The following is a 13,763-nucleotide window of genomic DNA, read 5'->3' as shown; positions in this document are numbered from 1 at the left end:
CTAACCAAAAAATAAAATTAGAGAGTATCTATTCCCCAACTTTTACTTATTATCAATCATTCATTTATTTTCTTTATTTTAATTGAAATGTAATAAGTAAAAGTTGGGGTGCCAATACCAGTTCTCATGACTAATTGTAATAAATGGTTTCGTCCGAAATAACTTGAATCCTCACTAGTTAGTTTCCTAGTGCTATTATTATTATTGTTTTAGAGAGAGTACAATCCAAACTTAATCTGAATTTAAGAGTTATAGCCATACACATATGGAGATCTTATAAGAAGGCGAAAATTTTCTATACTCTTCTACTCCACTTTTTGAGTTTTGAGTAAAACGAGTTAATTCATCTCCTCTGAATTTGTATTTCTGTTCTTAAATCTTCTCCGCCGAAGCAACCTAACGTGCCCTTTTCGGTTTCTCTCTACCTTTGTTTCTTTCCTTTTGCTTCGTCTCCAAGCTTTCTCTCACTTCTTCTTAGTGGAATCCAACACGATCTCCATTTCGATCGAATCGTTAATCTTCAAGGGATCCTCTCTCTCTATCTGTTTATCTGTCATAACGATCAATCCATGGGGGATTACACGAGCAGCGATGAGGAAGATTATTACTCTGATCGAGAAGATTCGCTGGATGTGTTCGAGAACGAAGATGATGATATTCAATGGTTCCCTCAAAATAGTCCGTCTAGTAAGGTGAGTGAGAGACTGAAGTTATTTTGTTCGAAAGCAAATTGTATTGGAACGGTTTCCTCTTTCAGTTTTTGTTTCGATTGAAAACCGCATTTTTCTATGAATTTGATTCAATTTGTTTGTTTTGCTTCTTTTCTTTCCTTGAATTTCGATGATCATTAATTTCTAGGTTTTGTGGTAGTCGAATTGTTGAATTATGTATTATTATTGATTAATAACTATTTCCGATCAAAAAAAAAAAAAAAATTACACAAAACACTGAAATTTAGGTATCTATAATTAGCTGTTTTTCTACTATTTAGATCATACAGGCAAAGACCTAACTGTAATCCAATTGCATTGGATATATTTCATGCAACGATTTCTAGTTTTTTTTAGGGGTATAATTCTTGCTACTAGGAATTAATGATCATCAAAATTCAAGAATGATAAAAATAAACAGCAATTGTTAGTGTTTAATAATAGTTTTTTTTTAGTGTTTAATAACTATTTCTGAGCAAAAAAAATTACACAAAACACTGAAATTTAGGTATCTATAATTAGCTGAAGGTTTCGCTCCCTTTTTAGCCATTTTTCTACTATTTAGATCATACAGGCAAAGACCTATTGTAATCCAATTGCATTGGACATATTTCATGCAAAAATTTGTATATTTTGTGTGTGTGTGTGTGGGGGGGGGGGGGGGGGGGGGGGGTAGGTATAATTCTTTCGTGACAACTCTGTAAAATCGGTGTTTCTAATCAGTATTATAGAAATCATACTCTTGTTTTTAGAGATAGATCATATTAAGGGTTTTTAGATTGTATGGTTTTGGCTTGTTTAGTATCCATTTAATGCTTTGTTAGCTCAATTTAAGAGCGAAGGAGATGGTGAATTGAGTTGATTTCATTTTATATGATTTTGGGGTTTCCATCTTGTTCTAGACAATTGCATTCTTATCCTTTGATCCTTTTGCAGGTAATTACAAAAGAATCACTTTTAGCAGCACAGGTAAAAATTAAAGAATCTCTTTAATTTTTTGTTGCCCTGATCCATTTTTCTTGCTAGATTGACTAGAATTAAGTGCTGTTTCAATGCTTGCAGAGGGAAGATTTGCGAAGGGTAATGGATTTGCTAACGTTGAACGAACAGCATGCACGGACTCTACTCATTCATTATTGTTGGGATGTTGACAAGTTGCTTGCAGTGCTCGTAGAGAGAGGAAAAGAACGTTTGTTTGCCGAAGCAGGTGTGACAGTTGTTGAGTGTAAAAATATTTCTCCGTTTCCTTCCTCAATTACATGCAATATTTGCATGGAGGATGTTTCTTCCTCTGAGGTTACAACAATGGACTGCGGCCACTGCTTTTGCAACAATTGTAAGCATTCAACTAGCTGATTATGATCTCTTCCACCATCGTAGCAAAATCACTTTCTTAACAGTCGTTTCACTTTATAGATATTAGAGAATTTGTCGAGTATTGTTTCAGATTTTTTGCCTCATTGCTTAAGCCTCAAGCCAGTTGACCTTACCTTTAGGCACGAACTGTGAAGTGTGCAAGGCTTGCCTCAACTGTCTACAGTAAAATGGCCATACACTTTTTTTTTCCCCTAAAAAATTCTCTATTCTTCATCCTGATTACCGTTGAATATAAAAATGATCTAAAAGAAAGTGATTTATGTCACCCTCTACCATATTTTGACATTTCCTTAGTTTTCTCATTTTGGAGGATTTTTGTTCATCGTTCTCATTTATCATTTGATAATTGTTCTGTCTCTGCCTACACATTTATTATCACAAAACAATTTAGATAAAAATGATGAATCAAAGTTGTATTCAGCTTCTAAGGTAAGCTATTGTAAACTCATTTCCCGTATTCTCTTACCAAGTACATCGAAGATCTTTGTAACTAATTATAGAGTATGGGACATGGTTGCTTGGTATGCTGAATTAAGTTCCATGGATTATTGTTGATTCATGATAGGTTATTAAATTGTTATCTTTGATATTTTTTTGAAGACTTGATTTATGGTCTTCTCTTTATCTATGAATTTATCGGTGCCCGAATTTGAAGACTTCTGTTTATCTTTTTTTTTCTTGGTATGTATATCTTCTATACTATGTAACTGTTGAATATTGATGACAATAACTATATTAGGTCTTTGTTCAAAACTATCAACCTTTAAGATAAATCCTAAAAATGGAGTGTGCTAAAAAGTTTACTCTCCTATTTTCCTTCTTTATTTGTATAGTTGATTCATTTTTTTTTAATATAGTATGTTTTTATGAAAATAGTTTTGCACATATTCTCACAAAAGATTGTGTCTTAGTTCTCGTACTGCCATGAGGTTCACTCCTTTCACAAAGGCATCATTTGTGCCTCATTCTTTCTAAAATATTGTTATGAGTTGTGTGGGCTTCAAAATTTTGTGAAGTCCTAAAAGGATTGTCACAAAGGTGCCATCCAAAGCTTGTTCCCCAAAACCCATGCCAATCAGACTTGTCTAGGACTCAAATACTCAAAATCCCATGATCAAGGATGTCCAATTGAGTAAGGACAATTTTCTTCCACGAAGCCCCTATCTCAATAGAAATAGACCAATTACCCATTGAGAGTCATGGATTTAATCATCCCTACCTGGATATAACCATTACTAGCTCATCCTCATGCCTACAAAAATCAAATAAAGGGGTCAAGGGATCTTCATCCAAAATTTTTGGATCAAACAAACCAATCCCTCAAAGCAACGATCAAGAAAGGGTTACCATAAGAAAATAAATCAATCTTTTGTCAAAGATTTTTCTTAATTTGGGTGTTTGCCATAAGCCCAAGTAACAAAAGGCTTAAAATCAAAGTTGGCCCTCCACCAACCGCTTGTGCTTTGGTTGACTTAACAATTGGAAGCTAAGTCATAGAAATCTAGAAGGATAATGGTTTGTGAGGAGATTTGTTGGACAACTCCACACACCTCGAGATTTGTGACACAAGTTTTGAACAAGATCTTCTCATTTGTTCCTTCAATATTTTGATGGTGGGGACCCACGAAAGACACTTCGACACTAAAGTTACGGATGACAGGTAGAATTTCTTTAGAAAAAATTCAATTAACATAGAGTTTCACTCTCTTTATATGTATGTGTGTTTGAGGCGTATTATTGAATAAGGAAAGAAGTGGAAAGACAATATATATAAAATTGAAAGGGTATTCTTAGAAAGGGGAAAAGAGAAAAAAGGGAATAAAGTTGAAAGTTATCCTCGAGATGCATGTGCGATTGAATCCCCTCTTTGAGTCATCTCGGTATCGTTCAGCAATGATAAGGATGTACACGGTGTCTCAGCCTTGCACACCACCTCGCAAGATAAATGAGATGACTCGGACGATATTTTGAAAATATCGTCTAAGTCGGTAAAATTGGACTGAGTCGACCGGGATTTTGTAGATTTTGATTAAAATAATTAATTTTTTAGAAATTAAAAAATTATTATATAAATAAAACATGATTTTATGACTAAACATTTTCTAATCTACCTTATTTTATGAAAAAAAATTAGAATTATATAAATTAATCATTATAAACCCAGTTAAATGGTTTGTCTCATCCATGGACGAAATGAGACGTCTAACTGAGTTTTGAAACCATGTTGGGAAGATAACCATTGTGTTTTATTATATAGATAGATGGATGAGAGAGAGTTATTGGAGGGAGGGGAGGGATAAACATTGGGAAGATTATCGTTGTGTTTTATAGAGAGAGAGAGAGAGAGAGGTCTACCTCTTAAGGAACGTCTCCATTTCCATCCTTAATTAAATTACCTGAATCTCCGGGAGTCCAAGGATTTAAGCAGACCTCCTACCTCATAAAATCAAGAGAAACACACTCATTTTATACAAATTGAATTTTTGTGACATTATTTTGTGTTCAAATAGGCCATTGTGAAGTGGTGTTCTAATAAGTGGTGGCTTTAGGTATTTCCTTTTATTATCTAATACTAGGAGTTTCATTTAAAACTGAGGGAAAGTACCTGCATTTCAGTCCCCACAAAAATATTCAAACTTTTTTTTTTCTTCCATTTCATACAAATTGATGGTTCATTTGTATATTTGCATCTGTGTTTAGGTTGGACGGAGCATTTTATCGTCAAAATTAATGAAGGGCAAAGTAGGCGCATTAGATGCATGGCGCACAGATGCAATGCTATATGTGATGAAGCTATAATCAGAAATCTGGTAGGTGCAAGGAATTCTGATCTTGCTGAACGCTTCGAACGTTTCCTTCTAGAGTCTTATATCGAAGACAATAAAATGGTTAAATGGTGCCCAAGTGTTCCCAATTGTGGAAATGCAATTCGTGTTGAAAACGATAAATATTGTGAGGTGGAATGTGCATGTGGTTTACAATTCTGCTTCAGTTGCTCGTCAGAAGCACACTCACCTTGTTCTTGCCTGATGTGGCGGCTTTGGAGCAAGAAGTGTCGTGATGAATCAGAGACAGTTAATTGGATAACCGTCAACACTAAGCCTTGCCCAAAGTGTCACAAACCTGTTGAAAAGAATGGTGGTTGCAACCTAGTGAGCTGTGTCTGTGGACAATCATTCTGGTGAGAATTCTCTCTCTCCTTCTTATTGCTTATTTCAGTTGTTCAAGTTTTTTTTGCTTAATTCTTATGACAGACCATTTTCCTTGCACCTTGATGCTGCTCCATAATTAATACCTTGGCTTTGATGTTATTGTGGATATTTTAGAAACACCCCACCTCCCCCCCTACAAAATGCAAGATTAGGTTTGCCCCCCTCTTGAAAGTCAACGTTTTTCTTCTTGAAGATTTAACAGTGAAATTTTGACTTGGTAATATAAGTATTTAAAGAACATTTTGAAAGGAAAAAAAACAAAACCAAAACAAAATTTCGCCATTAAATCATCAAGAAAACCCAACATTGACTTATGGTCAAGGGGGGTAAACCTAATATCACCAATTTTTAAGGGGGGGGGTTCTAAAATACCCTTTTTATTTTAATAGTCTTAGTTGCACTGTAGTTTTAAGCTTTTGCATCTATCTACTTGGGTCGAGCTGTTTAAACTCTACTACCACTGAATGTTTTAGATGCAAGTGTAGCTTTTGCATCTATCCCGCCAATGAACTGAATGTCTTAGATGCAAATTTTTTTTTTTATTTTTTTCACATAAATGTCAGTTGTTTCAAAGCTGGTCTTCTTGATTTAGTTAATCTTGATGCAGTTGGTTGTGTGGTGGAGCTACTGGCCGAGCGCACACATGGACATCAATTGAAGGTCACAGTTGTGGGCGGTACAAAGAAGACCTAGAGAAGAAATCCCAACATGCAAAGAACGATCTTTATCGCTACATGCACTATCACAACCGCTACAAAGCTCACACAGATTCTTTTGAGCTTGAAACAAAACTCAAAGAAAAGATTCAGGATAAGATCTCAACTTCAGAAAGGAAGGAGTCCTCTCTAAGAGATTTTAGTTGGGTAACAAATGGAATCAACAGACTCTTTAGATCAAGGCGGGTTCTCTCATATTCGTATCCTTTTGCATATTACATGTTTGGGGAACTCTTTAAGGATGAGATGACTAAGGAGGGAAGTTTACTGAAACAGCACCTATTTGAGGACCAGCAACAGCAGCTTGAAGCAAATGTAGAGAAACTTTCTAAGGTTTTAGAGGAGCCGTTTGATCAGTATTCCGTTGATCAAGTCATGGAACTAAGGATGCAAGTCATCAATCTGTCCACAATCACTGATAAACTCTGTAAAAAGATGTGAGTTCAATTATCATATTGGTTTTAACCAAACTCAATTAACAGTTTCTCACAAATCACTCATGGTGCAGGTACGAATGCATTGAGAATGATTTGTTGGGTTCCCTCCAACAAGCAATCCACAACATTGCTCCCTACACATCAAAGGGTATTGAGAAGGCATTGGAACTTCCCATTGCGAGTGCCAAAACCAACAATAATGACAGCTATTCGTGGTCACATTCCAGCATAAATGGTATTGGTTTTTGAAACTTTTCTTGGCTAAACCAACCCATTATTTGATTTTTTTTTCATTTCTTGCATAGTACTCACAGCTCTTCTTCTATTATAGTTTAAATGGTGCATTATTTCAACTGGTGCAAGATATATATATTTATATATAGGAAGAATAATGGAACCTGGTCGGTCCTCTTCTACCTCTCCAAATTTTGGAAAAGGATGCTCTTCTCGAAAACGTGCTAAGATAGAAGCTTTAGGAGATGGCCTATGTGATCTCAATTCACCGCCCGAGGTGATTTAGCAGTGTTCCGACTTCCATCTACGTTTGCAAATGTATAGTTCTAACTTATGGGTGGTGATCAACTTTGCTCTTTGATAGAATGGAACAGGTGACTGATGATTCACGAGAAAAATAATTCCATATTTTGTACAAGCCTTTGTGCATCTTTTGTATATTCTCTAGCAATAGTGCCTTTAATAAAGCTCTGATGCAACGAGTTGCCTAATACAATGTTCCTTTTGACGACCTGCTTCTGTGGGGATAATTGTGGGACAATGACATTGGGATTTGGGAAAAATTGATTTCCAGGCCACTCATTCAGAGTGGATTAGGAATGATTGAAAGGAAAAAAAAAAGAGGGGATAGAACAGAAAAATAAAAGAATTAAGAGAAACAATTTCCTTACTAACTTAGCAAAGATTTTAAGTCTTACTAAGGGGCATTTTGCTAATATGGATTACCAAAATAACAATCTAACACCACGGCCCTCTAGATTTCATCAAATAACTCATATCCAAAAATTTTAATTATTTAAAAATACAATTTCTTTTAGGTTTGATCCAAGATTTTTAAAATGGGAACTTTCACATGACTCCAAAATTTAAATTAAAATTCAATGGTGAAAAATTAACTTTTTATTTTTTGAAATTCATAGAATTTTATCCTCTACGATCCAAAGTCATATGATCATGTTTTGAATGTCACAAGGCGGGTATGAAATCCTTAATAAGGCTAGGCGGATTCAAAGATTAATAGGTTACCAAGGGCGATTGATGAACAAGTTTTAAAGACCTCTTCCAATTCTAATGACTATTCACAGTAAACCATAAGCAGATTGTTTTAGTCGCATGATAAGTTACATTGGTAAAAATTTTCTTTTGATTGATTTGCATGAAGTGGACTACCAATATTGTCCTATGTATGGTAAAAAGGTCATTTTTTACCATTAAAAAATATTTAGAAGGAAAAGAAAAATATTTCTGATACTTATTTAAATGTAAGAGTAAGGAGTGATGTACTTAGAGTGCATCACATGTATGAAATAATTTGTTAAAGGGTGACGTTGAGAGGCCCTAAAGTGAGCCAAGCATTGTTCAAAACATGGGTTAGAAGTTTTGGAATGAGCTGATTTTTGGTGAGGATGATCTCATAAAAAGTGATTTACAAATTGGACGGTCCACGATTCTTCAACTTGTAAACTAAGGTTAGAAATTTCGAAATGAGCTGATTTTTTGTGAGGATGATTAATTTTTGGTGAGGATGATCTCTTCACCGTATAGATCATCCTCACCAAAAATCAGCCCATTCCAAAGCTTCGAACCCATGTTTTGAAAAATGTTTGACTCTCTTTAGGACCTCCGAATGCTCCCTTTTGTTAAATGTAGTTAAGATTGCGGAACTGTGGGTGTTGTGAGAGGGTTAATACTTAAAGATAATAGGTAGTTATTTAGTTATTTTAGGATTTTATCATATATTTAATTTTTATGTAGTATGAATGAAATTTATTCAGAGAACAAATATTAAGAGTCCTTCATTAGATTGGAGACTCATTATCCTGAATTGGTGGTTTAGGAAGTCTGATCTCTCTCGAATGAAATTATTTTCAAACATTTTCTTCTTTTTTATTATTGTTTGTGCTCCAATTAAGTGGGCACATAACAATTTTTTTCATAAAATTTATTTTTACCATCTCATTGTGTTTTCTTTCTCAACTAAGCACCGAAAATTTTGAATATACTTAAAATTTAAGTGGGTACGCGTAACATTTAGAGAGATTTTTCCGTCTCACCAGATTAGATCACGCATCCAGCACCCTCATCTTCCTCATCACCACCACCATTTCACTTGCCACCTCTTATCTTCTTCTTCATCTTAACCACCAAGTGGGTGAAATGAGTCATTTTCGGTGTCTAAAATCGACGCACCCTTGATATAATCTTTAAAAATCTTAATTTTGGAAACTTTAGAAAAGAGAAATCGATTGAAGAAACAGCAATATGAGTTACTCGCTTCGTCTTCTACACACAAAACGTGAACATAAGGTTTGAGCTTCTCTTTAAATGTGGTTGGTGCACTTAATAGAAATCAGAGTGCGAATTTGATATATATATAAAATACCCCTCGTTTGATATTGTTACCTAAGCATTCCTAAGTTCCATTTTCCATTAACTTTAAAACCATGTTTGATATTGTTAGAAATTTTTGAAAGATCTGATTATTTATTTATTTATTTTTAATTTTTATATTTTTATGGGGATGGTCTCCATGCTGAGATCGCATTCACCCAAAATCAGCCCTTTTGACTCATCTCCATGTGGGAGTCAGAGATATTTGTTGTTTGGTGTGTCAAATTTGCTATCAATATCGATGGGTCAAGGCTAATATCATAAAAGCTACAACAGGCAGGACTCTATGAAGGTGGTACGTAGATCAGCCCAGTTCTGCTCAGCTACAGTTCAGGGTAAGATTAAGTTCCTGCTCTAATGTCAGAGCAAGGGAAAATAGGAAGGATTTGGAGGATCTGACTTCTAAAGATCAAAGAGAAATCCCAAGAATCTAGGAACGAGAAGAGGAATAGTTCCAATTCAATTGTGATTCCACAGATCATGGGATCTTCCATGATCGAATACTGAATTGTAAGGAACCAAGACAGGAGTTCCGATTCTGGGGAGAACCCTATAAAAGGGAGAAAGATCGAGAGAATAAGGGTTCTTCTCTTTCCGATCTCCCACGACACAAGAAAGAGAGCATTCAACAATATTTTCTTTTGTAAATCTAACTTGATCATTGGAGGAGTTTTGGCAGTACCACACCGGTGCTATCAGACAACGAAAGGAGCATTTCATTAGGTCTGCAAAGTAGAGTTGATAGAGGTAACACAAAATCATCTTTACAGACCTTGACAGGTCTATTTTGGGAAGAAAAGAGAGATGGTTTGTTATCTGCGACCACCATCGGAAGTGGTGCAATTGAGATTACTGGATAACTGAGACCGACATGTGTTGGAAAAAATCTGCAGTTTTTTTTCCAGATTTTTATGATCGAGAGGGTCTATTTGAACTACGATTTAAGTGGATCTCACAATTTATTTGAAGCGGGACCACTTGAAAACTTATTCTTTTCGTTGAAAAGAAAGTTAATATAACGAGAAGAAAGTTAATAAACAAAGTGGTTGAAACAAAATAGAAAAAGTTACTCTAGAAGATTTGGGCATAAAATAGTCATACAAAATGATGTTTTCTTTTTGAAAAGCAGTATAAAAAATTAAGAATGGTACTGGTACATGCTGTGTATTCCTTATGCTATCATGCCCAAAATTTCCAAAAGCATTATGATTGAGGTCCAATGGTTGAGAAACACATGGGAACTCCATCGTTGAGATCTCAAGCTTGATTTTGGAGATTTGCTTTTCATGGTTTAGTTTTTATGGAGAATAGCAGATATAGAGTGAAATCGTGGCTTATGAGAGATCTGGAGGAGGTAGATACGGGAGCAAAGACGATTTAATAGAAGAGGGTTTTAAAGAACAGACGTAAGCCTTGCTCAGAGTGATAGAGAGAAAACACCAAGACAACTTCGGTGGAGGAACGGCAAGCTAAGAGTAAAAGACAACTGTTCAGAAGGCCAAATTTCTAAGGCAAACCATGCGGTAAGGAGAGAAGCAAGAAGGGGTGCGAGGAACATGTGGTTTACCAATGAAGCCAACAATTCTCTCTTGGAATGTTTGCATAGTGGGAACTACGGATAGAGAATAATTCCAAGGTCTTTAGTGAAGACATGGAGCACATGCATTGGAATTCTTGAGGAAACTACGCTTGAAGAAATGTTGTAGTGCAAGGAGTAGGTTTTTCTGGCTACAAGTATTGCCGGGGATGCCTTGCTACTATGGAACAGAAATGGTGTGAAGGTTCAAGATACAAAGGTAAGATTTACTCAGTTTCTATGCTTTGCAAAATATTATGTAACCCACTTTCCACCTTTTGAGCTAGCAAAGTTTACCTCCCATTGGTCTCCTTTGAACATAACTTTTGCCCCTCATATTATGGTTTATGTTATATTTTTTTTGGCATTACTAATAAAAAAGTTAAAAGATACTTTTCACAATTAGAGTAATGAGGATGTAAAGGCAATATAGTAGTCCATCTGTAAGAAGGATTTCTGAAATTGGAACTGTTGACTATACATGTGCGATCATCCATGAAACTAATGCAGAAGCTATTGGTATTGTCAATCTCCAAAACATATCAATCCAAAACAAACAAACAAAAATCTCCAAACCATACTCAATTACTCATTATTGATGAAATAAAGTCAAAACAAGCAAATCAAAAAAGAGGGTAGCAAACTCTAGACTGTCTAAAGCATGCACACCCTCTGAAACAAAGGATGTAAAAAAGATTACCTCCAGATCCTTATAAGGAGAGAGACAAGGCAATGAGAGTCTAATGTGGGACTAAACAGTCTAATCTTGCCACAAGCAAGAAGGAAGTAGCTTGCAATATTTTGAAGGAGCACTAGATCTTTCCGCTCTCCACTATCATCAGGGAAAGCTCGTCATCACAGCAACACTGAAAAAAAAAAATGTAATCGTGGTTTCAATATATGGTGAAATTTGATCTTTAATTGTACAAAATAATTTCCTTTAGAGAGACGCGTATAAAATCTGCAGCATGCCCCCTACCAGCCCAATACTCCAAAACCTGAAATGTAGTCATTGAATATAATGTCAAATAATGCATTGGTAAGAACCAAATGTGAAGAAAGCATATACATGTGAACAATAGAACCCAACAACGTAAGAAATAGAGCCAAACGTTGAATCTTTCCTAATGAAAAGAGAGATGGCCTCCACCATGGTTACAGAGCATAAAATTTTAAGAACTTTTTAAACAAACAATTTTGAAAAAGGCTTATTTTCACTTTTGGATTCCAATTTTAAATCTAGGAGTTCAGCAACCGTCCATTTCCAATGTCTTGGTTCTCATAAAAAAAACTGTTTTTTATAGGAAAAATGATCAGACCGATTCTAAACCATTAATTGTGGAGGAGTGATATGTCATTTGAACCAACGTGGTAGTGGCTCAAATGAGGCACTCTGTCCTTCGGTCCATGTATAACACATCCTATACAAATAAGTTGGGTTCTATTGACTCAAGAAATAACACATGATCTTGACCGTGAAAACACAACATCCAATGGTTGAGAGATTTCATTTGTATCCTTATAATACATATCTCAAGGATAATTTTCAACTGTTGGATGCTGTGTTTAAATGGTCAAGTTCATGTGTTATATCTTGAGTCTACAGAACTCAACCTTATATATATATATATATGGGAAATGTTCAACGCCCAACCATTTACCCAACAATTTGTCCAACATGTTTTGTCCTACATGGGTTAGAAGTTTTGAAATGGCCTCATTTTTGGTGAAGATGATCTCTACGATTAGAAGATCATCCTAAAAAAAAATCGGCCCATTCCAGAACTTCTAATCTCATGTTTACAAGTTGAAAAATCGTGGACCGTCCATTTTTTGTAAACCATTTGTGATGGGGTTAGAACTTTTGGAATAAGCTGATTTTTGGTAAGGATGATCTCTATGGTTGGGTGACGAACGGGACCCTATATATATATATGTGGTTGGGATCATGTAATAATCTGACAGACAATCATTTGTCCTATATAAGTTAGAAATTTTGAGACGTGGACATCCTCCTCACAAAAAATCAGTCCATTTTAGAACTTCTAGTCTCGTCATAAGTGGTTAATGGTAGGAATTGATGGTCCAAGATTCTTCTTTGATGGGGTTAGAAGTTCTAAAATGAGTTGATTTTTTTGTAAGGGTGATCTCTTTATTATATAAATAAAATATAATTTTGGGGCTAAACAACTTCTAATCTCTCTTATTTTGTTAAAAAAATAATAACTTTTTTCATTTAAATATATATAAATAAATCATTCTAAACCATGTTAATCGGTTTATCTTTCTAATTCTAGTTAAAACTCTCAAAGATGCAAAGAAGTACGTGCGAAAGAGAGAGTATTGTAAAATTGTATTACATGTGGTTGTAGTTTATCTCAATCCTACTTTCATATATGATAAGAAGGTTGTATTTGATCAACCTGATGTGAGAGATGGTCTATTATTTCTTGGAAGTAAGATGCTCATTGTCGAGGAAAGAGTTTGGAGATCAATTGTTGATTTCTGATGGAAGGCATCGAAATATGTTCCGTTACCTTTCATTGAGTCAGATGAAAACTGCATACCCTCGTAAGTTTTTTTCTTATTTTAATATTTAATATGTATAATATGATGTTAATATGATGGTGGGAAGCACATGGAAGCATGATTCCTATTCTTAAGAAGATTACTCTTTGCATATTGAGCCAACCTTTTAGTGCTTCAACTTGTGAACATGGAGGGTACCTCTGAAAGCACAAATATCAATGGTAGTAGTCATGATACATCTTGGCTTGATACTAGACTTGGGATTTGAAAATTTTCTTCATAATTTTCTCACTTGTTTTAATTAAAAAGTAAGATTCTTGAAATTTGAATATGTCTTATTTGTATATAGATTTTATGCATTTACAATGTGGAAGGATGTTGATAATCAAATTATATTTTTGAAATTAATGATATGTATATGAATTCAATCTATGATACAAAGGTGGAACTTGCTTAATTAATTTGTTAATTTATTCAATAATTTATATTTTTTCATATTTTTTATCAATGGTATTATTTGAAAAGAATTAATTCTACCTATGTATGTGTGTTCATTTTATTTATTTAGATTTTGAATTTTC

The 13,763-nt window shown here is 34.8% G+C and overlaps 1 protein-coding gene across 2 annotated transcripts; it reads left to right on the top strand.

Annotated features, from left to right (window-relative positions):
- The first annotated feature begins 195 nt into the window (after positions 1–195).
- Positions 196–6,922, top strand: LOC147407283 (putative E3 ubiquitin-protein ligase ARI1). 2 transcript variants are annotated; one of them, XM_086435769.1, is made up of 7 exons: positions 197–692; positions 1,647–1,679; positions 1,773–2,046; positions 4,788–5,268; positions 5,907–6,452; positions 6,524–6,687; positions 6,784–6,922. In XM_086435769.1, exons 1-7 carry the CDS (start codon positions 570–572, stop codon positions 6,786–6,788), a joined length of 1,626 nt encoding a protein of 541 aa, XP_086291895.1. In that variant the 5' UTR covers positions 197–569; the 3' UTR covers positions 6,789–6,922. The 2 variants fall into 2 exon arrangements, with proteins under 2 accessions (XP_086291894.1, XP_086291895.1); XM_086435768.1 differs by lacking the exon at positions 6,784–6,922 and having other exon boundaries at positions 196–692; positions 6,524–6,773.
- The last annotated feature ends 6,841 nt before the right edge of the window (positions 6,923–13,763 follow it).

Source organism: Akebia trifoliata, chromosome 3 (genome assembly GCF_017979445.1).
Source record: "Akebia trifoliata isolate Shusen 1 chromosome 3, ASM1797944v1, whole genome shotgun sequence".
NCBI classification, from domain to species: domain Eukaryota; kingdom Viridiplantae; phylum Streptophyta; class Magnoliopsida; order Ranunculales; family Lardizabalaceae; genus Akebia; species Akebia trifoliata.
This window is presented reverse-complemented; position numbering and strand designations above follow the sequence as displayed.